Source organism: Microdochium trichocladiopsis (assembly GCF_020744255.1).
Source record: "Microdochium trichocladiopsis strain MPI-CAGE-CH-0230 chromosome Unknown B0I36scaffold_15, whole genome shotgun sequence".
NCBI classification, from domain to species: domain Eukaryota; kingdom Fungi; phylum Ascomycota; class Sordariomycetes; order Xylariales; family Microdochiaceae; genus Microdochium; species Microdochium trichocladiopsis.
In genome coordinates, this window is record NW_025763558.1 from 1 (window position 1) to 27,473 (window position 27,473).

At 54.2% G+C, this 27,473-nt stretch overlaps 8 protein-coding genes across 8 annotated transcripts; 3 read left to right on the forward strand and 5 right to left on the reverse strand.

Moving 5' to 3' along the window:
- Positions 1 to 21: 21 nt before the first annotated feature.
- On the reverse strand, positions 22 to 1,755 carry B0I36DRAFT_369880 (nucleoside phosphorylase domain-containing protein; the record flags this gene model as incomplete). Its single annotated transcript, XM_046159839.1, has 5 exons — positions 22 to 315; positions 384 to 565; positions 757 to 764; positions 843 to 1,433; positions 1,523 to 1,755. Coding segments are annotated over 5 exons (1,308 nt in total), but the record flags the coding sequence as incomplete, so codon positions are not given.
- A 3,322-nt stretch (positions 1,756 to 5,077) lies between these two features.
- B0I36DRAFT_299979 (uncharacterized protein) lies at positions 5,078 to 7,134 on the forward strand (the record flags this gene model as incomplete). The annotated part of the gene is made up of 4 exons (XM_046151996.1): positions 5,078 to 5,455; positions 5,750 to 6,037; positions 6,122 to 6,327; positions 6,559 to 7,134. The coding sequence occupies 4 exons, from the start codon at positions 5,078 to 5,080 to the stop codon at positions 7,052 to 7,054; spliced, it is 1,368 nt and encodes a 455-aa protein (XP_046004404.1). The 3' UTR covers positions 7,055 to 7,134.
- Positions 7,135 to 13,711: 6,577 nt separating this feature from the next.
- On the reverse strand, positions 13,712 to 14,367 carry B0I36DRAFT_278974 (uncharacterized protein). Its single transcript, XM_046151448.1, has 2 exons — positions 14,014 to 14,367; positions 13,712 to 13,918 (listed from the first exon to the last, which is right to left on the reverse strand). The coding sequence occupies exons 1-2, from the start codon at positions 14,302 to 14,304 to the stop codon at positions 13,853 to 13,855; spliced, it is 357 nt and encodes a 118-aa protein (XP_046004405.1). The 5' UTR covers positions 14,305 to 14,367; the 3' UTR covers positions 13,712 to 13,852.
- A 1,687-nt stretch (positions 14,368 to 16,054) lies between these two features.
- On the forward strand, positions 16,055 to 16,714 carry B0I36DRAFT_256882 (uncharacterized protein; the record flags this gene model as incomplete). Its single annotated transcript, XM_046150977.1, has 1 exon — positions 16,055 to 16,714. One exon carries the CDS (start codon positions 16,055 to 16,057, stop codon positions 16,712 to 16,714), a length of 660 nt encoding a protein of 219 aa, XP_046004406.1.
- Positions 16,715 to 16,752: 38 nt separating this feature from the next.
- On the reverse strand, positions 16,753 to 17,458 carry B0I36DRAFT_53917 (uncharacterized protein). Its single transcript, XM_046163000.1, has one exon. The coding sequence runs from the start codon at positions 17,303 to 17,305 to the stop codon at positions 16,790 to 16,792; it is 516 nt and encodes a 171-aa protein (XP_046004407.1). The 5' UTR covers positions 17,306 to 17,458; the 3' UTR covers positions 16,753 to 16,789.
- A 1,025-nt stretch (positions 17,459 to 18,483) lies between these two features.
- B0I36DRAFT_369883 (uncharacterized protein) lies at positions 18,484 to 18,777 on the reverse strand (the record flags this gene model as incomplete). The annotated part of the gene is made up of 2 exons (XM_046159840.1): positions 18,484 to 18,515; positions 18,576 to 18,777. The coding sequence occupies 2 exons, from the start codon at positions 18,775 to 18,777 to the stop codon at positions 18,484 to 18,486; spliced, it is 234 nt and encodes a 77-aa protein (XP_046004408.1).
- A 1,445-nt stretch (positions 18,778 to 20,222) lies between these two features.
- Positions 20,223 to 23,416, forward strand: B0I36DRAFT_256884 (peptidase M16 inactive domain-containing protein; the record flags this gene model as incomplete). Its single annotated transcript, XM_046150978.1, has 4 exons — positions 20,223 to 20,444; positions 20,509 to 21,360; positions 21,417 to 23,001; positions 23,025 to 23,416. The coding sequence occupies 4 exons, from the start codon at positions 20,223 to 20,225 to the stop codon at positions 23,414 to 23,416; spliced, it is 3,051 nt and encodes a 1,016-aa protein (XP_046004409.1).
- A 704-nt stretch (positions 23,417 to 24,120) lies between these two features.
- Positions 24,121 to 25,526, reverse strand: B0I36DRAFT_356138 (uncharacterized protein; the record flags this gene model as incomplete). Its single annotated transcript, XM_046157542.1, has 3 exons — positions 24,121 to 24,331; positions 24,858 to 25,269; positions 25,346 to 25,526. 3 exons carry the CDS (start codon positions 25,524 to 25,526, stop codon positions 24,121 to 24,123), a joined length of 804 nt encoding a protein of 267 aa, XP_046004410.1.
- Between the last annotated feature and the right edge of the window lie 1,947 nt (positions 25,527 to 27,473).

The window sequence follows — 27,473 nt, forward strand, 5'->3', positions numbered from 1 at the left end:
TAGGTATTTACGGATTGGTACCTTGGTCTGATTGAGATATGCTGCTGCCTGGGTGATTGCGAGTGGAAGATAAGTCAGTTGGATAAGGAGATCTTCCAGTAGTGCTTCGTCCTGGGGTGTCTGTCCCTGCGTGAGAGACTTCTTGAAAAGCAGTGTTGCCTCCTTCGAGTCCATTGCTTCAATGTCAACAGTATTGGTCTGTGCAAACTGCACAGCTACCTCTCTCGATCGCGTCGTCAACAGGATCAGCCCGTTCTCGCTCTTAGGAAGATACTCCTCGATACCAGCCTTGTCTTCAGATCCGAAGAACAACTCCTGGTCGTCGGCGTTATCATCACTAACAGCCACTTGCCGCTTTCGTCCGAGCTCAGATATTCCCGAACCAGTTCCTTGATATCTTCGTCGTCGGTCTTCTTCTGGACACCTAGCTTCCTGGCCATCTCGACATACGCCTGTTCTACGCTGCCATAACTCAGAACTGGTACCCAGAAGATGGAATAGTCGGGCCGGCTAGCTTTGATATCGTAAGCAAACCGTAGCGCAATCTGCGTCTTGCCGATGCCGCCTAGACCGACCAGTGCCATTCGTCGGGTTTCCTCTCGTGCGAAGAGTTCTTGTTTCAATGCGTCCAGGATGGTATTCCGACCAGTGAGCGGGCGTTCTTAGGAAGCTGGATATGGTAACATGGAAGAGCAGATGCTGGTAATAATTAGCAGTGATCTGATTCGGGATATACTAGTCTTTTGTAGCACTTACCGTTGGATCTTTAAGTCCTTGTAGTGCCCTCTGTACTACATGGACTTTCAACAGGGGGTATTTCCTTAGTACGGCTTTTTGCATACGCAGCCGCCATCGCCGCCGCGTACGGCTGCCACTCCTTGTTTTTCTGCTGGTCGCCATAGTCGCACACCCCCCGGATAACTCCTACGGGTATTCGGTTCATCGTCCCTGCCGCCTCCATCTCGAGGCCAATAACCCCGTGTTTGTCCCTGAGCTCGTTCCGTTTCTGTGCATTTTTCAATAGCTTATCTCCCGATCCAATCGGCCCGTACCACACACGTGTGCGGGCTATGTCTGGCCTTCGAGCGCGTTCGATGGCTGCGCCCGGCTTGCCTTCGGTTGTTGTTGAGTAAAGTCTGTCGTGATCCTGCCCAGGGTCGGTAAAGGTGCCAGTCGCGTGCTCCCTATCGCGGATCGTCTCATAATAGGGAAGGAAGATTGCAGCGTCGTTTGGTGCTTCTATCTTAATTCTGCCGATTGCCGACCGTACTATCGGCTTGGTCGTGGTCAAGACGTGTCCGTACCGTAGGGGTTGAAATCCGTCGTCCGTCTCTTTGCCGAGATCGTACGCGATGATCCCGGCTCTCTCGCCCTCAGGGAGACTGACGAGCACATCGCCGAGGCGGATGTCGCGGGTGGACTGCAGGACAGGTCTGGCAGTCCCGCCGCGACGCCAACCAATAGTCCAAACCAGTGATGGGGAAAGCACTTGAGAATCTGGCTTGCGAGTGCTGCCGCCGACCCTGTGCCATACTCCTGGCCAGCTGGGAAAGTCGCTATGACGACATTGTGGCCGCACATGCTACCCGCGTGGAACACGTACTCATCGCCGTGATCCACTGCAAATCGGCCTTGGTGTTGCTCGTCGAGCATACACAAGGCGGCCTTGGCTTCGATCTCGAGGGGTGCAATCCAGACGATAGCATAGTCCTTGGGGTCGAGGATAGCTGCGGGATCACCCTGTGATGCCGCCATCCCGTCTAGCCGAGAATGAGGTGGTTTTAGCACTCCCGTCCAGCGTCTGTCCTGACGATTGCCTCTGGAAGGTACTCAACCACCAGCGCTGTGCAGCCTTGGATCCGCTTTTGCAGTCCAGCCCGAGAGTGGGGTCCTCTCTTGGCTTACCCCGCTTCAACACCACTGAAGATAACCATTGAACAAATCCTAGTTCCACGATGAGCCTTTCACCTCTACAAAAGCGTTCGGCACCATCTACATTGCTGCTGCCTTCGAGCGATCTTCCAACCTCTGGTCCCGGGCCGCAGTAGGAATTGTCCCGAGTCTCTGCGCCGCATGATGGTTTGTGTGAGGATCAGTTCCTGATAAGTATATGTAGAATAGACATTCACTATCAAAGTACCCTGTACTGTATAAACAGACACAAATTGGCCTTTGATGCTATGTATTATGTTTGCTATGTTATACTTTGCTGTCAGCTTACGAAGGGTATGGCGAAGATTGGCCGACGATTCGCGATGGTCACCACTGCAGATGGGGCGACGAAGAAGCAGCAACTGCTGCATATCATGCTGTAATCCACTTATGGAGGGTACTTGTTGTGGAGCATTCTGCACAGTACGCGCCACCATGCGCCACAGCTCACTGGTCCGTGCGGAAACATCCATTAATATCTTGAAAAGTGGACACAGTTAGTGGTCACTACTGTATCAGGAACGCTGTAGTTCTGGTGGGCTTGTGTCGTGAAGGCTGTGATATGGACTTGAGCGCACTTTGTACGTAAGAAATCATTGACGAGAGCTCAGATTGAGAGGTCTACTAGCGACGATAGACTCCACTATCCTGAGCCGCCGTGCTATAAGCATCATCAACTTTATGCAACCATAATGAATCGCACGAAGGAACTACAGGCACATACTATGCGCATCCTCAGCTCGTCCCAGTATTACATACTAGGCGGTGACCACTCGAACTCGGTTGCTTCAGCAGCGACTCGACCCACCAAGGAAGACAGACATTGAGGCCTCTGGACATCCTGCGCACTAAGTTATTCTTCGTTATAACTGCAGCTGTTACCATTAGATCGTCGTCCTGTTCCATCCTTGTTGTTATCGGGGTCGGCGGCAGTACTTATTGGAGACGTCGCTAATATCGCTCCGAGGATAATTCCATGCACATGGTAGGCCAGTGTGAGTGCAGTCCCTTTACCTCTATTAGAGTTTCCGCGGAGAGGATGGCCCGCGAGCGTCTCTCGCTTTTGTAGAGCCATTCAAAGTGGACATGGGCTGGTAGATGGGTAGATCTGAAGTAGTCTTTCACAAAGTCAGGCCAAAGAGTTATCTCGGCGTCCCTCTGCCATACTGATATCGACCTTAGACTGAGCCCATCCACGCTGGCAAGCGCAGTAATGTGTCCAACAGTGACCCCGCAGCACCAGAGGTCCAGATCTTTGATGGTTGAGGCATGATGCCAGACCAAGTCCCGAAGCTCTTCAGGGGTGAAGTCAAACTCCCGCAGTCGCAAATCTTCGAGCCTTGACGCTTGATTCGAGAATTACGGAATTCATTGGCGACAATAGTTCCTAGCTCGTGCCGAACGCGTGTATCTGTTGGGGGCAAATGGTACTTGCCCTCTACACCTTCCAGTAACAGTCGCTCAAGGTTAGGGCAAAATGACAGGACTGTACGTAGAGTTAGAACGCTGTGGTCTATTGTGGTGAGCTGGACCCTCATGTGGACACTTTTGATGTTGCCAAACAAAGCGACTAGGCACTGCGCCGTGAATGCTGGAGGCCCGGAGTGGAATACCATCCTCATTAACAGATCTGTGGTCCGCGAGCTTTCCATGGTAAGCGTGCCCTGCTTTACTCGTCACAAGGCCGATTGTCGATCTGAGACCGCGGCGCGTAATGTCCAGCTCTTCGTGATATGTGAGATCCAATGATTATTACCGATAACATTATACAGAAGTTGGTTGTCAAGTATCGGTTTACCAGTTGGTCGCCACTCGTAGGACGGTTGTTTATGGACGCTTTTGAGACACGGCAGATTCTGAACTGCGGCGCTCGGTGTTGGTTGGAAATACACGAAAGCTGTCTGGAGAGGTGGCTCATCGTTGAAACCAGCTGTGGGATTCGATCCAGTAGGAGTTCAGCATTTGCCCGGCTAGTGTCTTGATGACCCATCATCCTCGCGGTTACGGACGACGTTCGCAGAGTTTGGTAGTCGCCGGCTGTACGTTAGCCACTCCCTTAGCCGCTCCGCCGTGCTTGGATACATGATCCAGTGTAACTCTCGTACGAGCTTGCGGAGAGAGTCATCCGAGGCGAGCGAGAGGAACGTGGATCGATCGTGATCGAGTAGTACGAGTCGCACATGCCGATAGAGTAGCCTGCGTGCGGTTTCATCGACGCGGAGGCCACTCTCTCGAGCAGATTTGAGATCCTTCCCACTCAGGCATTGCAAGATCAAGTCGGGGATATCGGGGGAAGCATCTGTAGCGCCGGCATGGCTGGTTCCTCCCACAGACTTTGGGGCAGCTAGGTCGTCTTCAGTGGTGAGCAACTCAATCCGTTAAAGAGGTGGATGCGCTCGTGGTAAGTGATTGATAATACCATGCGGCATCGAAGTGTCTGGCATCGTAATGTCTTGAGTTTCATCCACAAGGCTACCCGAAGGGAGCGGCTTGCAAATATATGGGCACATTTAATTCCAAGGGCAGTGCCGATCCACGTAGTGAATGAAACAAACGAGGAGCAGGCGCCATACCGCAGGTACATGGCGGGTCCCCATTTGCACCAATCCATCCATCCTTCATTATCAATCCCTGCAACAATCTGTGCTATGTAAGACCTTCGCTACGCATTTAGAGTGCCTCCTACCTCTGGATACCCATTTCCCCTCCCTCCACCATCTCTCTCCCATCGCGCCTGGATGCTTACACTATGTATGGCCGTGTGACGAGCCGCAACCCGCCCGCGCATCGTCCCGCACAGACCTAGCTTTTCTTGACCAGGTGTCTTCATTACAACCGCGACAACATGTTACTTCCGTACCCGGCCCGATCGGTACACCTGCTCAGGGCGGGCTTAGCCCTGCTCGTGTTCTTAACGATCTACCGTTACTTGCACATCTCCTCGAAGACGACCACGATCGGCAAGCAGCCGGCTCAGAATGCGCTTCCCGTGCACGATGGTAGTCCAGCTGCACCGGTTCAAGGTGATATTCCCCGGGATAATATCGCTTCCCATGGGACTTCCAAGGATGTCCCAGGCCTGCCGCCAGCGAGTGTACCGCCGCCTGAGTTACTCCCTCCATCTTCACGGCCGGACACTCTCAGCATGAACCTTCCTCTGCCGGACGAGTACGCCGCCCACGACCCAACATCAGAGTTCTGCGCGGCGCGCTTCACCACCAAGTGGTTCGACGTGGTCCGCGCAGGCCACGTGCAGTACTGTATCGGCAGCGCGGCCTCGCGGCTGCACTGCTTCCACACGCCGCCCGAATTCCACAACGACCAGCACGTCGACACGTTCTGCATCGCGCAAAATGTCGTCTTCGACCCCGGCCGGGACATGTTCACCCTCGACTGCCCCCTCACTAAGCACGTTCCCCCTGGAGTCCCCGCGCCCCCCTGGACCTTCCATCAGTACTGGTACGAGACGGGCCCGGGGCCGATCTTCTGGCGGTGGATCACGCTGCAGGACACGGCCGGGATGGTCAGGCACGCCCCGATCAAGGGACCTGTGGTCATAGGCGGTGGTGGCGTGGCAAAGCCAGCCTTGGGGTCTTCGTCGTTGTCGTCACCAGCCTCCCCAGGGCAGCAACCACAATACGACCGTGAACCAGACTTACCAGGGCGACCAACTGAGCGAGCCGTGGTAGAGAACGAAGACAACGACCGCCGCAACAGCAGCAGCAGCCACCATGAGAAACGTCGCTCACCAGCACCGGGACCATCACAAGATTCCTCAGACTCAACCTTGCGTCTCCTACTGTCCCCGGAGTCCAAGGCCCTTGAGAAGGCCGCCCTCGCCGCGTCCGATTGGACCCCGCGCACATTCACGTACCTTCTTAAGCGCGAAGGCTCGGGCAACATCTTCCACTGCCTGCACGAGATCCTGTCCATGACGCAGACTTTTGACGCGCTGCGCACGACGCGCGACCCGGTCACGGGTAACCCCTTCTTCGTCACCATGCAGGACGTCGCGAATACGCAGATCGTCATCATCGACGGGCACAGCGACGGACCGTACTTTGACCTGTGGCGGCTGTTCTCTGGCCGGCAACCTAAGAGGATCGTGGAGCTTGTCAATCCGCGCCGCAGGAGAAGGAGGAAGATGAGAGAAGATCAACGAAGCAGCGGCGACCCAGATTTGGCGGAGGACAGTAACACTGCCGCCGAGACGGCTCTCGCGAGAGAGGCAAGCGCGCAGGACGACAGTGCCACATGGTTGTCCAGTCCGCTGGACAATGTGATTGTCGGCTTTGCCGGCGGGTCGAACCCTGTGTGGCACGACGATTGGGAGAGGTGGGACTGCGTCAACGAGCTGAGGACCGTGTTTGTCAGGAGAGTGCTCGACTTCTTTGGGTTCCCGCCGGAGGAGCCTGTCGCGAAAAAGGTCGATGGGCCGGACGAGCGGAGGAAGCGGGCACTGGAGGACGGGAACGAGAGCGGCATCAGCGAGAACAAGTCTCTGGAGAGACTCCGGAGCGTCAACACCGACAACAATACCTTCGCTGATTCACCTGCCGGAAACAAATTCGCACCAAACAAGGAGAAGCTCACCGCCGCGCCCACCACCTCGGGCGACAACGGCAGACATCTAGAAGAAGAAGATGTTGCTCCGCCAAAACCCGGCGCCCTTCGCATAACCTTCATCGACCGCAAAGAAACCCGCCGAGTGCAGGACACACCCCAGCTGCTGGCACACACGCGCAACGCCCTGGCAAAGGCCAACGTGCACATCCGCGCCGTTGACTTTGCTACACTCTCCTTCCGTGAACAGATCGCGCTCGCGCGGGAGACGGACATCCTGGTCGGCGTGCATGGCGCGGGGCTGACGCACACCCTGTTCATGAGGCAGGACATGGGCGCGCTGGTGGAGATCTTCCCAGAGGGCTTTGAGCTGCGGTGCTTCCGGGCGATGGCGAGGGACCGCGGTCTGAGGTACTACAAGATGCACGTACCCGTAGTGGAAAGGAGGGTGGATGTTCACGCCGAGGACGTCATTGTGCCCATTGACCGCTTTATCAGCATCCTGGAGCATGCGGTCAAGGCGTTGGATAATCGGCCTGGAAGTTTTAGAGATTTCTGATCATTCTTTTGATATTTCAGGATAGTTCATAAAGAGACACCACGGGACATACGACGCCTTGTCGCCATTCCTCACACTCATTCATTTGCCCAAGTTCCACGACCCCAGCTACTTTGCTCTTGTACTTTGCTGCAAAATGACCGAAGCCTTCGACGTAAATGGATAAAGTCGAGGGGGTCCTGTCTCACCTCCTTGCTGCTTGCGCAGTCCGTCCGGCGGTAGTGGATTTTGTTGCTAGTAGGGTGCCGCACACGCGGTATGAGGTGCCGGGCTTCCCTGTGGACAGGCGTACCGGCTGTAGGCAAGTGCATCTCTTGTGGCTGCTGCTACCACAGCATTAGTCGTCGCTGCGTCGGCATGCTTGCGGGCATCTTCTGTTCCCACATGTGCATGTTGGCGGGCATGTGCATGTTGGTGGGCATCTTCAGGTCCTGCACGGGGGGCATCTGCTCCTGCATCTGTACTAGCAATTTGCGGAAGAGACTGGTCTGTCATGCGGGGATCGAGGCGGATTGTCCGATAGATGCTTATCTCCATCCTCACGGGGTTTGTTCTCATCCATTATTGCGCCCGACGAAGATAAGCTGTGCAAATCAATATCACCAGTAGTCCAGTGTGTCCTCAATCAATCAGAAGCCAATCTCTCTCGCCAATCGTCACCAGATTGCTGTGCGGCCTTTTGCCAGGGGAACTTGTGTGCGGGGTGTGCTGTGCCGGCTCGTGGCTCCACCCCCACCGGTGCTCCTCTGGGACTACGGCGCCTCCAGGGGCACCTTGCTGCGGGGCGACAGCCCTAGCGTGGCCGCCACAGCCTTCTCGGGCAGCACGACCATAACTGCGACACGCGGCATGGTAGAGGATAGTGTATGCGGAGTGGAGGGGACCAACGCGCGGAGGGCAGCACGAGCATGATGCCTCCACCGCGTTCGCCCAGTCACCACCCCGGCCTAAAGCGCCCACGGCATGGGTCTAAGCCAGAGGCTGATGGAGCGGAAGCGCTGCACAGGGTTTCGCGTGTTCTGACTGAGGCAGATCGCAGACAGGTAGACCCTGTATTCAGAGTATCAATCCACGCATGTCAATTTGCCGGATCGCAAGTGGCCTTCGCAACGGGCCGCACTTTGTTTCATGCGGCTTCTTGATCTGTCCCGCGAGTGACCCCGCCACCACCCCTCCTCCCCGGCGGCATGCTGCTGGCCCGCAGAACTCCGGCAAATTGTCGAATGCCTCAATCTCGATACATGCCAATCATGTGGAGAGGATGTCGCGGGTTACGATATTTGTCGCTCAGACTGCTTCAAAAATACCTTACGGCCATAAAATATATCACCGAAAGCCTTTGCAACGGCTCTCCTTTGCGCTACTAACCATCGAGGAGTGCAGATTTCACAGCCATTTCGGTCGTCGTCCCCTGCGTTCTGAGAGAACCCGGAGAATTAATCAGCGTTCCAGAGTGACCCAGGCGCTCTCGGAAGAAGCGATCATCAGACCCGACCACTATGGTGCCCGTCAGCTCTTCACCCCAGCTTTCGAGGCTTTCGAGCGCGTCGGCTCTGTCCCATCTCCCGAGATATTCGATCGAATGTGCTGTAAAGCCCCGCTGAGCGGGATTATACTGGTGTTCTGGCCATTTGTTTAAGACACTTCAGTTGGAAAACGACAAAATTCATTCTAGTTACGTGGCCACCTAAAGTGCCTGTCGCCGCGGCCGGCAGCAGAAGCATTGGGGGACGGCAGAAGGGCTCATATCGAAGGATGGCGCCGAAGGCGCGGTGGTGTGACGTAGCTGTCATGCGCACGGACCATTCCATAGATAAAGCCTTATTGAGGCTCCACCGTTCACGTGTTACGTAGATTCGGCTGAAGCGGCCAGATTTTGGTCGCACATGCAGGATCTGGAGATTTTGGCAACCAGATTTTGGCGGCATATGTAAATGCTTGCTGCAAGAGTTTGATTGGACAGATTTTGGACGCCCATGCAGAGCCTGCAGGGTTCGAGCGACCAGATTTTGGCGGCATATGCATGTGTTTGCCGCAAGATTTTAATTGGACAGATTTTGGACGCCCAGGCAGAGCCTGCAGGGTTCAAACGACCAGATTTTGGCTGGCCGTAAGCTGGTCTAAATTCTGGCTATGTCACAACCCGGCCCACTTTTTCTGAAGAAAGAGCCAGTCAGGCTTTGATATTTTCCAAGTCACAGGGCGACCTGCTCCCCGCCAGACTTTGGGCAAGCTTATACAGTCCCCTGATCGGCACTTGGCGGGTCACCAGATTTTGGACAAGCCATATCACCTTTGGCTTATTCTCATCAGATTCTGGACGCCTGCCCCGGTGCCAGGCAACCTTTCCACTGTGCTTAATGCCTAGTCCAAAAGTTGATCGAGCATCCGTCCAACAGGAAGTAGTCCAGCAAATAGACTAGAGAATAAAGAGGATATAAAGCTGATGTCTGGAGGACCATCATGAATCTAAACGACCTCCCAAGCCGTCCAGATCCAGTTTCACATACTTAATATTCCTTCTGTGAGCTCTTGGAGAGTTCTTCCTGCCCATGCCTCCCTCGCAGCTTCCATCTGAGCTTCTCACGATGATCGCAAGCATGCTATCCTTGCGTGATCTCCGCTCCCTCCTGGGCACTTGCCGGCGGTTTCATGCTGTATGCCGCGCTGCCCAGCCTCTAGTAGACCATAGAGAGAATGGCTACTCGTCAATTACCTTATCCGCACTCCTCGTTGCTGCAAAGAACGACGCTCGACACTCTGAAGCCCTGCAAGTCATCCAGAGGGAAGTCAGCAACGGAGCGCACCTGGACGCCAGTATTTCGGAAAAGTACCAGCACTCCTATATCCGATGCCAAGCTGTCGTGGCACGAACATCTAGGAATCTCTTCGCAGCCTTGCAAGTTCGGCCGTGCCCCTGTCGGCCCCGGGATGAGCCCCCCCAGCGATTTCTCGTCCGTGCTCTGAAGGCAGAAGGCAAGGCTAAAACCCATCTTACAGAGTGAGCAATTCTCCAGCCCCCTGGCTGCTTGTCCATGCAGACCAACGCGGCTCCTGCATCGCGGCATATCCGGCCGACAAGGATCTGACATACCCTTGCCCAGATCAACTGTCAACCTCGCTTCCCACAGCCCGACTGACAACCTGGCCGGCATGCAGGACCATGCTGCACGTTGGTTTCCTTGATGGGCCCCATTGGTAGGCGGCACCGTATCCGCTCCGCCGCAACCGTGGTCGCGAATGGTGATTGTCTGCAGGGCTGCGCGACGGCCTGGGAGCCTGGATTCAACTTGTCGCCTCCATCAAGTAACACGCCTGGGATCTGCATCGACATTGCCGTGCTGGAGCCACATGTTCAGCACATCGCTGTGGGCGAATGCGACGCGCGCGGGCCCCGCCCGGGCCGTTGCGCTGGCGCATCAATCTAGCGGGCTACGGCAGCCGCTCCGGCCAGCGAGGCTGTGTGAGACGGTCCGTGGTGAGCGGACGGCAGCTGATATGGCGTGGCCCTTGTTTGCATGGTACACAGTCTAAGAGGAGAAACGCCCAGAAGCGCGGCCAGCTGACAGACGGTGGTGCAAAAGTTCCTGATGCCAGATGCTCCGATTATGCTGCGACCCACGATTGTGACGCCACAAGGCGACCGGAATCGCGCCTAAGTGGTGGCGACTGCCTTAGACCGCGGATTGGATTGGATTCACAGCCCAGAACCCCGACAATCCACGCGCCAAGGGAGAGATTGTCCGAAAAGTGCGCAGCAATAACACTGATGGTATTTTCAAGGGTCCACTACAGAGATCTGACTGACCAGAAACAAGCGATGTCTCGAGCTTCGCTTTTGTTGATGGCCTTCAGCAAGCGTAGCAGAGCCTTCTTCTCATTTCACCTCTTGTGGAACCGTCCCTCTTCTGCCATGCCTGCCTGGCCACATTTGGCCTGCCTTGCCCTGGAGGACGCTGGCGACCCGACCACCTCTATGTCATCGCGCTCTCGAGACCACGCAGGGCTGGCCCCCCTCGCCTGGAATGCACACCCCGAGGTCAGCAGCGGGCCTTGGTCTGCCCTCAACGACAAGCAAGGTCCGCAAAACGCGCATCCACGACACCCTTGGATCACCCACTGACTGCTTTCGAGCATGTCGCCCCTTATCGTTGCTGCCGAACGATCCCCCCCGATTGCATCGATTCTTCCGTGGCGCTCGGGTTGACCCCGCTCACCTGTCTCCGCATGTCAACAAGCGAGAGAGATTATCGTCTATACGAGGGTTGGAGGGTACCGTAAGGTGGCGCTAGGCCAGCAGGGGCTCTTTCTCCAGCTAGCGGTGCTGTAGGGCTCTCTCTAGTCGGGCAGAGATGTAGTATACGCAGGCGCAGAGGAGATGTCTCTGTGCACTGCCCTGCGCGCGCCTGCCTCAACTGCTTCCTCTGGTTCCCGACCGGGCCTTTCCAAGATGCCGAATGACTTGCTTCTGTTCAGCGAGGCGACTTCTTCGCACTATCTCCATGTCGTTTCTCGAGTCACGATCTCACGCCATGCGCCTCCTTTGCGCTCGCATCACAACTCTCTGCCGAAACCGTGTAGCCAGTCACCTTCAACAATTGCGATGCACCGTGGGACTAAATGATTGCCCCTCTCTCGACTGCATCGCCTGCTTGGATGGCTCACATCTGCGAGGCGAATCATCATCTAGCCACAGGTTTACGATTCGATCGTATGCCAAGCAGAATCGGGAGAGTGATTCCCACCTTCGCGCAGCTGGCGCTCAATGTCAGCTATATCTTCTTCCTAAGAGTCTTCCTTCCGCCTTGCCAGTCTTCTCAATGGACCTCTAAGTCTAACCAGGCCTCAGCACACTCCGTACTACAGACCACCCCCCATCTGCCGTCGGCTTCTCGCTCCTCACAGACTCGCCATAACCCTTGGACAGAAATACCCTGCTTTCCGGAGCTCTCAGCGGCGTCGATGGTCCAACTTTGATCCGGGTCGAAAATCGTCATCCCGCACTCTTGACAACTTGCTTGCTATGCGAGAAAAGCCCAATGCCGTGCGACGCAATCACAGACTGGTTCCCACCGCCGCTCCCTCCATCTCAGTCACACGCCTCCCTCCTCACGGAGGACAGACGATCACAACTTGGTTGACCATCGCCATCTTTACGAGGGGAATGTCTAGTTTACTTTGGAGGCTCTGCGAAAGTAGAAGAGCGTAGGCTCGAAGAATGGAGCTGGAGAGCATTCGCCCGTCGACAATATTCACAAACTTGATCTCGACCTGAGAGTGACGCAAGTGAGAGAGTGGTGCGAGGGGTGCTCCAGGGGCAAACTGAAGTCTGACTGGCAAAGTTGCGGCTGAGCATCCGGCTGTGCGGAGTGCAAGCAGCCCAGAACAATTTCTGGCCATGGAGAAGCGTGAGTGGACCTTCTCCGACAAGCAAGGCAATGGGGCAGAGCTAACAGTCTATGCCTACTAGGTACATTCGTAAGAAGGTGGCACGGGCATGCCGCAACTGTGGTGGCAATTCGCCCCGTTGCGGTCCGTTCAAGCGTTCGCGGATTGTGTCCGTTATCGACGAACTGTAAGTGGGCACGTTGCGAGAGCCTTGTTGCTGGCTGGTTCTGATAATGCTCCTCACGCAGACCTCGTGCAGACGGTGACCTGACTCGCCGACTCAAGATGCAGTTTCGCAACCCAAAGACGCCATCCTCGCCATCGGGACAGTGGCCCGCAGGGAACAGTTGGGAGCTCGTCGAAGGCAGGAAAGAAGCCATTGACAGAGTGTTCCGTATGGTGGAGGGATCGCGGAGATGCAATACGTTGAGGAAGGTCCGCTACAGCAGCCCAAAACCATGGCTGCCGTTTTGTGAAGCATCAAGGTGGCTCGTTGCCTCAGCTCCTCAGTTTTGATTGTTGAGCGTCTTCTCACGTTGCAGCCCCCCTCCTCTCCCCTCCTCTCCTCCACATTCAACCTGAAAAGGAACACTATGCTGATTGGACAGCCAGGTGAACCCCGCCACACTGGGCTCCGTGTTGCCCGTCCGCTGGACACATTGTAGTCTGTTCAATGCAGGCTGCATGATGATGTGGTAGTGGACGGCCGTTTCACAGAGGATGCCTAGGTCCCTTGCCCATGCAGTGCTTGGTGGAGAAGATGCTCAGTAGAGAGCGCAGCGAGGACAGCCACTGAGCGGAATTTGCACGTATTGAGCGATGCAAGGACCCGGAGCGGCTGGTTGGGTGAGGAGGCTACGGTGACAGGAGTGACGCTTGCATACTTGGTATGCACGGCAGGGACCCTCCTGCGACTTGGACGAGGCTGGACAACATTCTTCTGAAATAGTAAGCGTAAAAGGTGTCGACTCGACTGACATTGGTCGGCACGGCAGTGGGCGGCAACCGGGCGAAGGCCACCAGGGGACACAAAGGCAATTGGAGTTGTTGCAAGAGCAAGCCGTTGATGTCGCCAAGTCTGTGGGAAGTCGAATATCGCGAAAATCGGCGAGCCATCCTGGCACCTTTCTCGTCTCACATTTAGCTAGCATCATATCAATCATATCACGCAGCAGGCAAGATCCGTTGCAATCACTCACAATTACTCGTCGATCTCGCGGTTTGAAAAAAGCTGCAGTGTTCTTGGCCCCTGCTTTCAAAAGCTACCACGGTCAAACAGGAGAGATTGGATGTATTGGCAACAAACACAGCTGGGAAACCCTAAGATTTTGTTCGTGTATAACTTATACCAGATAGGAGAGTGGTTTACGATGCGCTGGTCGAGCCACTCGTGAGAATGAGCATCTTGGTTTACACGGCGTCAAGTCGATTGTCTTCTCTTGTCGCATCCGTAATGCAAGGATGTTTGCGAAGAGCCTGTGCGTCAACATTCTCGTCAGCGCAACCCGTTCACGGCCCAGGACCCACAGATCGGGCAGAGCACGTCAGTTGATGGAGAGCTCTCCACTTACAGTGCTCCTTGTGAACTCCTTTCCACATTGGAGGCAGGCGACCTTCGTATTCATGCCCGACTTTTCCCTTTGGTGCCTTCGCAGATTACTATTCGTGGAAAACCTCTTGCCATTGCATCCGTGGTCCCGACACCGATTCTCGGACCGTCTGCTACTGGTTCTCTTCTTGTGTTCGGAAGAGACGTTGAAGCCAATTCCTAGAGTTCGCTGTTTGTGATCATAAGGTTTTGGGGCAGCTAGATTCTTGATGATGTGGCCTGAGGAGACTGCAGCAGGCTCGCGTATATGCATGTCCGTGAGCGAGATCGGTGAAGGAGTCGAGTCTGACCGGTAGTCGGAGCCTCCAGTGGCCTCCACGTCCCTGACAGAACCCGGAGACATGGCCAACTGCCGTTCTGGCAGTGGCGGCGACCATGTAGACTGCGCCTGCGGGTAAGACGCGAGCGCTCTCATAGGCTTGAAGAGCAGTGACGGCTGCACAGTGTTTTCAGCAGGTGTATTGCTGGGCCTGTCGCTTTCATTCATCCACAGTGGCTGAGGCTGCGATGGTAGGTTGTCATCCATATCTGTGTGAGTTGAAATCTGTGATTCCCTCCAGGCCACGTCACTTTCTCTAGTACACTCGTACTGATCTGCTATGGGAGAGCTGAACACATCGTCCGAGCCTGGGCTGAGAGGAGAGGACGTCTTGGACAGAAGATCAGCGTTATGTCTGAAGCCTATTGAGAGTCATTAGAACTGGGTTTTTATATGATGTTGTGCTTTTCTCTTTGCACATACTGGAACAGTTGCAAGAATCCTCGAAACCCCCAAAATACATTCTCGACCCAGGCGACCCTGGACTCCTTGCACTATCAGCCAGCGGCTCATTAGGTCTTCTAACGTCTGAATCATGACAGCCATTTAGCGGGGAGATGGTCTCGAAAGTGGGCGGATGGTCGGAGGGTGGACGCGTAGGGAAGCTATTGGTGTTTGCCGCGACAAATGCTACAGCTTGCGCTTGCCCGCACCAAGTTGGCAGAATGGATGTTCCGGCTACCCAAAAATGCTTGGTGAAATGTGATTCGGGCGTCCCAGTGTGACCACTGTTGTCCCGAAGAGCTGGTCCCCCGTCGCTGGGGCATAAAAGGCCGCCTTGACATTGAATAGGCTGCATCTTTCGGCCGCATGATCCCACAAAAAGGAAAGAGGAAGAAGAACGGACAAAGGATGCCAGGCGTGACGTCGACTTTGTTGCCATTCAGCACGGGAACCTGTGTTCCACTAGTAGCCAAGGACGCCCGCCGTGATTGTTAGGGGCAGAGTCGTTGGACCTAACAAACAAAGATGCAGACTTATTGATAGGACCGACTAGACAAACATAAATCCTAGTCCTCGACGAGATTGATTGGTCCGCCGTCCTTCTCAGTCTCTGCCCTCTGGGTCCTGTTATTTTGATCTCATCTCAGCGTACAGTAGTGGCCACAATCAGTGTCCTATTTGGCGATTGAATTTACGATTTCCGCACAGACCAGATGTTGTGGCGCATTGTGGCGCGTACAGTGCTGGCGGCCCCGCACCAAGTACTTGCCAGAAATGGCTTGCAGCTTACAACGGCAGTGCAAGCCATTACGACTGCATCTGGAAACCGAATCCAACGACACGACTCAGAATAACCCCGTTCTAAGCTAGACAAGCGAATGTGTTACTCCTGCAATATCACATGGTGATGTTACGCCCTTTCATACATGTTCACTAGATATATCCTCGAGACGATTGAAAGTCAGAAGACAAAGTCCTGTAATTTCGACTTCATTGCTGGCTTCCGACCCTGAGAGCGGGGTATGGCTAGTGACCCCGCTTTCGAATGATCCCATGTCTGTCGCGGCTACTTCATTTTACAAGACTCTCTCCATCATCCTAAAAAGTTCTGTTCAACGAGCGTCAGGCTCAACGACAGCTGGTTTCATGTAATTGACTCCTCGGTGCACGGACGAACTTTCCGTAATCCCAGCATTCGTTTCAATTCACTTTCTTGCCTCCCCGACCGACTTCGAGTACGATGACGACAATTGCTCCGGAAATCCTCCTTCTATCTTTGGGAAACCGATCGTCGCGGGCTGATGTTGAGCAAGTCCATGGATCTTTATTACATTCTCTCGACTCCAGGTCCAATGTCAGTTGGGCATTCACTGCTCGTGAGACTTTTGAGCATCTCGACCGCGAAGCACCACCACGCGGGATTCTAATAGCAAATCCGACAATTGTCCACCCTGAATACGACGAGTTATCCACGAAACTAGTAGCATATGTTCGAAAAGGAGGAATCGTCATACATGGTGGCTTTTTCAGTACCGATATACGACCGGACGATCTCGGAACGTACATGCAAGCGAAGTGGGATCTGCCTTGGAAAGCTGGTTCTTACTATCGCACGACATTATATCTGAATCAGGAGGCGATCCCTCGCTCCACTACCGGGCTCCTCTCCTCATACAATCAAAAAGCAGTCTTTCTCGAAGGTGTCAACCCCGATGTAGCGTGGTACGTGATCTCGGATCGCTCTGTCGTAGAATCACTCGCACCAGGGTCTGAGATCAACATTCTCGAAACTCCAGTTGCATTTGCCCGAGCTGGAGATGGATGGATTGGCTACCTTGGGGATGTGAATGGGGAAGTGGGGACTGTTGCAGTCATCCTCAAGATGTTCGGCCTGACCTAGCAATATGCGGAACTGGCAGGAAATATTGGAGGCCAGCGCAAACAGTATCTACTTGTTCGTTCGTTCTAATCACTCTCAAAGTGAACGTCTATTCTCTACACATTTGTCAGGAACTAGTCCCCAAACAAACCACTCGTTTAGTCCAGACATTGGGGACAACTCCCTCTGCGACGCAGGATCAAGGCTGCCCATCATGCTCAGCATCTCCTTGCGCGAGAAAGCCCAAACGTGTGTATTCCGTTCCAGGCGCACATGCGCAATGCGCACGGACTCTGGTTTCCTGTAGTGGCCGCCTGCAACCCGTGTTTGATTGCGTCGTCTTTGTTGCTCGTCCTCCGCGTCTCGCTGATTTTTGTAGAAGGATATGAATTGCGTGAGAGTACGATTGCTCCACTCAAGATGTTTCCTCATAGCAGAAGGCGTGATAACATGCCAAGCATTCATGGTGTAGACATCGCGATCTCCGCATACGATGCCGAGGCCGTCTTGGTATGGGGTACGAGACAGGTTGTCGTAGACATGATATAGATCGATGTACTGCTCGTCGGCTGTGAATTGGTGAGGTTGAAAGATCGCTCGAAGTTGATCCATCTTCGGCGAGATGCGCGGTGCTCTATTGTGCTGATCGGGACTCAGGGTTTGTATGGCGGCAGCCACGTTGCAGGTGCTCGACCGCTTTCAAGTGGAAGGAAGACCCAAGGCGAACCTTAGATCGTTCAATGGTTGTCGTCAGTGGTGATGAAGCGGGGTAAAAGCTGGAGACAACCCCGCTTTCCGACCGTGGTACGGCGCTCGGCTTGTGAACCTTGCAGGTGGATTTCAACGTATTGTAGCGCAACCTGTGCGAGGACCTCTTCCTCGCAAGGTGACAGTCTGGATTGTATTTAGATGGCTCAATCACTCAAGCATATGCAGCTGAATAAACCATCTTTCGATCAGGAGGCTAGAAAGGATTGCTGAAGCATCAGCTAAGTTAAAGGCAGCCAGAAATGGAGGGGGGAGGTGGAGCTTATATGGACTGTACATAGTACTGAACCTTTTTGGCACAGTTCTAAGCCACAATCGGGTCAATGTGGCCCGTGCGGGAATCATTTCAATCAAGTTGTTTGTGGACACTGATTGTGGCCACTACTGTACTTGTCTACAGTCTAGCCTAACAGGACTCTACTATACTATGGGAAAACATATGGAACCGCCTTCAACGAGGATGTCATGTAGATCACCCCACGCCTCCATTATGTGCTGGTTTGATTGGCTCCAGGTTAACAGAGCCAAGCACAAAGAACGAATGAGTGATATTTCAGTGATGGAAACAGCTGGGGTTCTAGACTTTATCCTATGCGTCTCACCCCTTGAGCTCCGCAGTACTGCGCAGAACAGTGCTCTCTCCAGCATAATGCGGGGCGTGAAGCTCACACTCAGTAGCAATCGCCGGCGCCGGCTTTCTTATCACTCGGCAAACAGGCGTAGGAGTGGTCTGAGGCTCAGCATGGATGCTTCTTGCGTCAGGGATCGAGCACTCAATACCCTACAAGCCGGCCTACACCAGAGACTTCGTATTGTCACGTGAACTTCGTTGCACCGGGGAGCAAATCTGCCTTTGAAGAGACCAAGAAGAGAGAGCCGTGCTAGAACTGCTACAAATGGAAGCTCATGTGTACTGGATTTAAGGAGGGTGAATGAGACAGTTTTGACAGATGCCTATCTTCCGGAAGCTGACTGTTCGCATAAAAGCCGCCCAAGTCAGAAAGTTCCAACCAAAATCCCGCCTACGAGATTCTCATAGAATTCCGCATCGCCACTGCGAACGAAGCGCCTTGGTCAGCGGGAGATGATATCACGAGTGTCTGTCTGGATTTACTTTTCTTGTACTTGGCCAGCTGTTCCGGAGTGATGCGTTCACTCGACGAGAATGAAGACTTGGCCGTGATCTCCCTGGTTGTAGAAGCGGGTTGCTGTCTGTTGTCCCCCTTGATGTCGCACGAGCAAACGGACCCGACGTCAGTATCAGTGTCCTTAGCATAGTTGCTGGCCTTGCTCTCACGGGAGAGGAGGAAAGGCATGGTGAGTAATGGTATAATCGAGAAAGGTTACAACTATGTAGAGTGAATCTCGAATGCAAGGTTGTCTTGGTTAGAGCTCTTTGAGGTCTTGTTATTTTTAGTGAAAGTGGCTTTGGATATGACTGAAGGGCATGGCTAGAGGGCGGACGAGACGTTACTTATGTATCCCCACCTGACTGACAGCATTAAAGCGCGCCACGCCCTTCAGTGTGCTGGCTCCTTTGCCATCATGGCTCACAGCGACCACCGCGCGTGGGTGGCTTAGGTCTGATGCCAAAGTGCGGGCTTGAAGACACCCAGCTCTGAATGTGGCAAGCTAGACATGCCGGATCTCGGCCTGCCAGGTGTACTGCAAGCAACGAAACCTAACCAGCTCTGGACTCCTCTTGAGGATGAGTCAAATGCCACGGACTGGCTGCGCCTTGCCAGCGGTCACTTCTGGACGGGCATCACATCTCCGAAAGGCCTGGTGAAATGAAGCTGAACACGCCTTCCATGCAGTTTGTTCTACTTGCTCTACTTGCCTTGTCCTGGTCTGGAATTTTTGAAAATCGAGCGGTAATTTCGCATAACCTGTACCTTGGGGAGCCTCCTTTCCCCCGTGTTGCAGAGTTCTCTGCAGGCTGGGATATCTCCAGCAAGACCAGGCAGCATGCATGTGGGCAAACAAACAGGGCGTGCGCGGCAGGCAATGTTTGTGCAAACAAGGCCATCATCAACAGCCTCCGAGGGACCGGCCAAGTTGACTTTCGAGTGGACCCAAGAACGCACCTCTCCCGGGAGGACGAAAGCATACCTTGGCGGCACAGTAGGAGAGTACTCCGACAGACTAGCCATTGGTGAGGGGATCGATTCTCTTTGTGTCCTGTCTCATCATCTTCAAACAAGCCGATACCCCAAACATCGTGAACGCTGTGCGTTGCGGCACTAGGCAAGTCCCCTTCCATAAGCACCCCGTATCTGCCACGATACAGAGCCAGTTCCGAATCGTGTGGCTGCCAAGCAGACAGCCAACGACAGCAACTCATGATCAGCACGCCAAGGGTAGCATGAAGTGTTGCCATTGTTGTGGTCCCCTTCTCCGCCACCCCTCGAAAGATACGGGCACAGTGCTTCCACGAAGGCGATACGATTGATTCATCCCCTAGGCTTTCCAGGACTAACTACAGGGATTCCACTTGTCTATACTTCTGTATACAACAGAAGAAGCAAGAGCATCATATAGCGATAGGTTCAGGAGGTTTCATTCGGCGACGAAAAGGATCAGAGAAAATGCCGTTTTGAGGCCGCCAGACTGGAGCCTTTCCTTTCATTCACACCTTTGGGGAATAGGCTATAGCCAAGAGGTTTCTGCGTCCGTTCCAAGGATGGCCATCGTCCCTCGTACCCTGAGTCGCGTCGACCCTCGCCGTCACAGCATGAGCCCTTCTGCTGAACCTCCGACCATGAGGCAGCAGCGACAGTGCCAAGTCGAGCGGGTGACCGACCAGCTCGAGACTCCCTCCGTTGACAATCGTGGCTATCGCGTCATCCGCCTGCCGAACCAGCTCGAGGCCCTCCTTGTCCACGATGCTGACACAGACAAGGCCTCCGCGGCCCTTGACGTCAATGTCGGATCTTTCAGCGACGAGAGCGACATGCCTGGAATGGCCCACGCTGTAGAGCATGTAGGAGGAACCCCGCTCACATCTACACCAACAGGGGACATCACAATGACTGACTGTGACCCAGTTCGTCTTGATGGGCACAAAAAAATCTCCTGAGAATGAGTACAACGAATACCTGTCCTTACACTCCGGAAGCTCAAATGCGCAGACCCACGCCTGCTCGACCAACTACTACTTTGATGTCGCCGCGAAGCCCAGCAACAATAAAAAACCTACCAGGTCGAACCCGTCGCCTCTGTTCGGCGCTTTGGACCGCTTCGCCCAATTTTTCATCGCGCCGCTGTTCGAACCAACAACACTGGACAGAGAGCTTCGCGTGATGGATTCGGAGGACAAGGGTTATAAACAAAGGGACGACTGCCGGTTATCTCAGCTCCACAAGTCCCTGTCCAATCCAAATCATCCATATTCCTATTTGCCGACAGGAAACCTCGAGACGCTCAAGATACTGCCAGAGAGCAAGGGAGTTGACGTCCGCGCCAAACTCATGAAGTTTCATGAGACGCACTACTCGGCCAATCGGATGATGCTTTGCGTGCTGGGCAGAGAACCCCTCGACGTGCTGGAGAAGTGGGTAGCGGAACTGTTTGCGGAGGTTCCGAACAAGGATCTGCCAAAGAAAGCGTGGGAGGCCGAGTTGCCATGGACTCAAGACCGGCTGTGCAAGCAGGTTTACGCCAAGCCTATAATGAACATATACGGACTGCAACTGTGCTTTCCTTTCCTGGACGAGGAGGCACTGTTCGAGAGTCAACCAGGTCGCTATATCAGTTACTTGGTCGGTCACTTAGGTCCAGGAAGCATTATGTCCTACATCAAAGTGAAGGGCTGGGCGAACACACTGGCTGCAGGCACCCACCAGATCTGTCCAGGGACGCGTGGTCAGTTTTTCTTTTATGTCGAACTAACGGAGAAGGTTCGTTCGATTTCGAGTACGTGCTCTTTCAAGATCCAGACTGACATATTCAACAGGGTTTGGTGCACCACAAAGAAATCGTCCGGGTGTTCTTCCAGTATGTGGCGATTCTGCGCGAGGGGCCGCCTGACGAGCGGATCTTCAACGAGCTAAAGGAAATGGCCGATCGGGGCTTCAAGTTCATGCCAAAAACTTCGGCAAGCGAATTCACATCAAAAATATCTGCCGTCATGCAGAAGCCAATTCCGCGAGAGTGGTTATTGAGTGGTCAGTACCGTCTCAGGAAGTTTGACGACAAGCTCATCAAGCAGGGATTAGACTTGCTACGCCCGGACAACTTCTTCATGACCCTCGCGTCGAGTGAGTTCCCGGGAGATTGGGACAAGAAGGAGAAGTGGTACGGAACCAAGTACAAGATCGAGGATATTCCAGAGGATTTCATCTTCGAGCTTACTCGAATTGCGAACGGAAATGCGAAGGACCGGCTCGCGACCTTGCACCTACCGGGCAAGAACCAGTACATGCCCACAGCATTGGAGGCGGAAAAGCAAGAGGTCAAGCAGTTAGCCATTCTGCTCCAATTGCTCAGAAAGTGTACAATCCCGCGAAAGCTGTACATGAAGGACGATACGTTTTGGGGACCTAAGGCCAACGTCAAGGTTAGCCTCAGCACTCCACTCGTTCTCGCCTCGGCTGGGAATTTCGTCAAGGCGAGACTCTTTACAGGTCTCGTGACAGACGCTGTTGAAGACTACGCGTATGGTGCCGGTCCTGCCGGCTTGTCGTACGTTGTAAGCGTTGATAGTCGCGGTATGTTTGTCGAGGTCTCCGGTTACAAAGACAAGCTTCCTGTGCTTCTGGAAAAAATCTTGGTCACAATGCGGGACCTCGAGATCCGCGACGACCGCTTCGAGATTGCGCGGGAACGCGCCAATCGAAGCCTTCAAGATTCCGAGCTCCTGCAGCCCTACAAGCAGGTTAAACTTTACGTGGGATGTCTCACTTTGCAGCACTTATACGGTGTGGAGGAGCTCGTGCAGGCAGCCTCAAATGTCACTGCTGACGGAGTTCGCCGCTTTCATACGGAGGTCATGTCGCAGCTGCACATCAAGACATTGGTGCGCGGCAATCTCACCAAGCAGGATGCACGCGAGCTGACGGAGATGACTGAGTTAACCTTGAAGTCGAGTGTTCTGCCCAAGGAAGAATGGCCCATCGCGCGCTCCCGTATCATTCCACCTGGATCCAACTTTGTGTTCTCGAAGACATTGAAAAACCCGGAGAGTGTTCACCACTGTATCGGCTGTTTCCTCCAGATCGACCCAAAAGGCGATCCGGGTACCCGCGCCAAGACGCAGCTGCTCGGCCAGATACTACACGAGCCAGCGCTCCAGCAGCTGAAGACAAGGGAGCAGCTCGGTTACACCATTCTCGCTGATGTGTGCACGGTTGGCTCAATGTATGGTTACGGTATTACCATCGAGAGCGCAGAGAAGCCAGAATACCTCTCGGCACAAGTCGACCTCTTCCTGGCTGCGCAGGGCACTGCCCTGGAAGAGATGAGCGAGGCCGACTTTGAGAGCCACAAGCGGAGTATTGCCAATGCATGTCGTGACGGGTTTGGGAAGCTGGATGGAGATTGTAAGTCTACTTAAACACAAAAGCTTCATCGATCATAACACTAATTCAGTGCAAAATAGCGCACGATGATGAAGCTACAGTGTCACGGCTCACCAAGGACGACATGATTGGCTTCTACAGCAAATTCATTGCTCCTAAATCACCAGAGCGTGCCAAGCTTGCAATCCATCTGATAGCTCAAGGGTCCAGCGGTGATACTACACCGGGCCATGTTCCAGTTGAGCGAGAGGAGGTTCTTGCGCCTTCGCATAGGAAAGAACTTGTTTACATTACTAGCATTCAGGATTTCACAGCTGGTCTCGAGGTCAGGGCTAATGACCGCCCGACTCAACAGCTCAGCGACTTTGAGGGCAGGGGCAAGAAGCTGTGGTTGGATTTCATTAGGACTGTTAAAATGTGTTTTCACAGGAGATAGGCGCTGGAATATTTAGAAGACACCAGGCAGCAGGAGAAGAGCCAACCTTACTTGCCTCGTGTTTCATTGCTGAAGACCTATCAGAAACTCCTCTATGACCCCCACCCTTGCCCTTGAAGAGATACCAAGTGTATGCGGAAATGGAAAAACACGCCTGAGGGGGCCACATGAGCCCAATGAACGCCTGCAGGCTTGTAACTTTCTGCCTTGCAGTAAGCTGGCTAGCAGACCGCATGCACCAAGGACGTGGCGCGAATCGTAGCCCTTTGCAGCCCCCGCCGGCTTTCTTCCACATAATCGGCGAACAGGCTTCCCTACATGCTCAACAAGAAGCCGCGCCGACCGTCGTGTCTGGTTTTCTGCAGCACGGCCTGTGGCACACGACCCAGGCGGCGTCGGAAGACCTCCCAGGCTGTCCCGACACGCCTGCCGGGGTTCAGCAAGTGCAGCCTATGTGGCGACGTTCATGTTGACCGCTAGATGTTCAATCGCAGTGTAGGCAAGCACATTTGTCCGGCAGTCATGGAGTCGCGGCGTATCCCAGCAGACTGTTGCAAAGCAAGATTGAATTCTCGCCTGCCATCCTGTCCGCTTGAGTAAGGGGCTCGGGTTTACTGCTTAGTCCCAAAAGGCCGTGGTGGCAATACCCTAGATGCCGCCCAGCTTTGTTCTAGATCGAGTACCTTAGTACGGTACAGTACCATTCAAGAGCTGGGTGTCGGATGTGGTGACCCTGGCGAGCTCGGCATCTGGCTAGATTGGGCTAGTGAGTCATAGCCCATCGGGTCTGCGTACATGAACTTCACGTACTCGTGCAGCATGTACGTACTATCCTTGCAACTGGCCATGATGTTGGTAACCTTGCAGCTGGCGCTTGACTCGAGGCAGGCGTCATCAGGCCAGTTGAGCCTCAATCTGATGTGTTTCCGTCAAGTGGGGCAGGCCCCCTCAAGCCCTCCTTGTAAAGGCCCTAGCATGCACAGTCCTAACGCCACGGTGCCTAGGCCCGACACATCATATAGATTCTGCATGTACCTTGAAACTTGCTCACCGCTGCAGATCTCCGGTCGAGCTCTGGTCGCTCGGCTGCTTGTATGGCAGCCTCGCAAGTCCGGCTGTGGCCCAGAGGCGTCGCATCCGTACTCTAAAGACACGGCTGAGCCCATCTCACAGGTTGAGCCGGTCCTCAAGCTCCTGGCTGCTCGTCCATGCAGACCAACGCGGCTCCTGCATCGCAGCACACTCGGCCGACAAGGATCTGACATACCGTTGCCTGGGCCATTTGTCAACCTCATTTCCAATGCTCCGTTGCCTTCCTGGGACAACAATTGGCGGTGTCGTGTCTGGTACTGCGACGGTGGTCGCGTATTCTGGTTGTCTGCAGGGCTTTACGACGGCCCGGAGCGTAAGCTTGACTTGCCATCACCGTCAAGAAACAGACCTGAGATCTAAAGAGTCTGGATTGCCGTTGCTGAGGCGTAGTATCACGTTTCTACAGACGTGTGTAAAGAACGAGAGTCCGGGGCCGTTGCGGTGGTGCAAGGTGATGCAACCGTAGTAGTGTGCGGTCCCATGAGCCACCAACTCAGTGGATGCTGGAAACCGATGGCGGTATCCTGTCAGCGAGGCTGCGAAGGTCCCCGTGGGTGCGGGGGGCTGGGTAGCAACCATGGCGTGGCCTTTGTCTGCATAGTTCACAGCCGGAGACCAGACTGGGGGCAGGTATACGTCAACAAATGCGGCCAGCGGAGAGATCTTGGTGCAAAAGTTCCCAAAGTCGGGTGCCCCGATCATGACAGGACCTAGGATTGTGGCGGCACAAGGCGACTGGAACTGCGCCTTGGTGGTGGTGCCTGCCTGACAGTATGGCATCATTGGCTATTCACATTTCACAGCCCCGACAATTTAGAGCGCAGTGGTAATTCTTACGGCACCCCGAGAGCCCACCGTAAAGAGCTGGATAGCCAGAGGTGAGACTGGTCTCCAGCATCAATTTTGTTGTTGGCCTACCGTATGCGTAGCAGAGCCTCATCCCTTCCACGCAGTCCTCGGACACGGGGGCGCGGTGCCAGACATTGGAAGCTCTCAGAGCGTTGTAATTCGCGTCCATATTTGTGACCAGCCTAGTCCACTTTTCCTGGCCTCTTTGGGTGCGAGTCTGTTTACGGAAAAACTTTGCGGGAACAGCTGTACCTTGCAAATCACCCTATGCGCTCAAACATGCGTTGGCGAAGAGTGTATTGGCACGACTGGTTGCATACGGCTCGCGCGACAAGGCCCGGCATCGATGCAGAGCGATAAGGGACCACTGGTCACAGAACGGCCAGGAAGACCGCGCTGGCGGCTTGTGTGCCGGAAGTGAGGGAATCGAGGGGAGTGTGTGGCCGCCGTGTTCATACGCAGGGATACTGTTTAAGCACCTGCAACAAGTCGTGGGCTTGAGCCATGCCATGTTTTGAGCAGCCTGACGACGAATGTGTTGGCATGGGTACCCTTGACCGAGAAGGGCGCCCGCCCCGGCTATCACCCCTGTAGCTCAATTTGTCCTCGCGTTTACAGTGCAGAAAGCCCTGGATGACAGGATTTCAACACCGCTGCATGATTGTGGAGACATGCTTGTTCAGGCTGCTGAGCCACCAACGATTGCAGAGCATGACATCCATCCACGGTGATTGGTGTTGGCGAAGAACGCAATTACATACTACACCTTGTGTTTGGTGGCAACGTCAGAGTTCCCGGCACAGGGGCTCATGCTTGTTGGCAGCACTGCCTGAAAATTATGAGGTCAGTGATGCAGTGCTAAGAGTGCTTCGTACTCTTGACCCTTAAACCATGAGGCCCTCACAAAAGCACAAAGCCCCAAGTGGTGAAAGAAAAGGCCTGCCTCCATGCCTCTCAGGCCTGCCTCGCACGGCACGGGTTCTATTTGGCCTTCACTCCGCCTTGGCCGCCGCCGCTAACAATGTATGATTGGGAGATCCAGAGAAGGCGCAGGGCGGTGATGAAAAACAGACATGCGAGTTCTTGGGGGGCAGAGCCGAGGCATGCCAGGCTATGACAATTCTGGCGACTCCAAATAGAGCAGCAACTCTCTGAGGACTGTGTGCGTGTGTCGTGCCCAGACGCGTCCACCTTGTTTCAATGGGGCATACAGGCGATGAGCAAACCCTGCGCATAGCAGTAACCTGATAACCTGCGCGAACGGATTGAGGAGGTGTATCCCAAGCATGGAGTACTTAGTCGTGCAGACTGCGCATCAGGGGAGCTGACGTTGCGATATGGTCTGAAACTGCCTGTGTTTGGCCATCTCCCCAGCAAATAACCCATAATCTGGGCGGGGATCAGTATGGACATCCAATTTTCTCAGTAGGCTGTCATTGAGCAAGTCGATGAGCTGGTGGGCTTCGCTAGGCGAAGCCTTTCCGGCACGACCATGCAAGGCTACTAAGTCTTGAAACCCATTAAAGCGTGGATTGTGACATGTCTGGGGCAATCATCATGACACGGAGACATAGTTTACATATGCACAGTGATGATGAAAGTTACACCGCGCGAACAGTTCCGAGACTGAGCTTAGTACAGGTGATTAGCAATGGCACATCGTCTATGGTACGAGCTCTAGAGTTAAACGTGGCTGAGGACGAGCGGGCAATGGAAGCGAATTCTGAAATGAAGTAGTGTCGTCCAAGCTGTCGAGTCACCATCCTCGTCCTGGCCGATGGCTCGCAGAGAGATTGAATGTATATTCAGTCAGGTCAACGGAGTAAATTCTGGACTGCCGGAGTATCCAGCCTTGCAGTCATGCCTCGTATGTCCGCAAGCCTCACACTGCGGCATGATTCTGCAGGCATGAATCCTCGAGCTTGCTTGTCTATTCATGGCTGATGCTTCCACGACTATGCTTGAAGTCTGACGTCCTTTTTCTGCTCAGTTTCCAGCCAGAAGCTTATCCAAGGTCTCTACATCCGAACTCGGTGCCATAATAGCCACATACAGCTATCTCTCCAGGCCGATTCGTGCGCTTGTGAATTGCACATTTCTAGTCATTGAACAACGC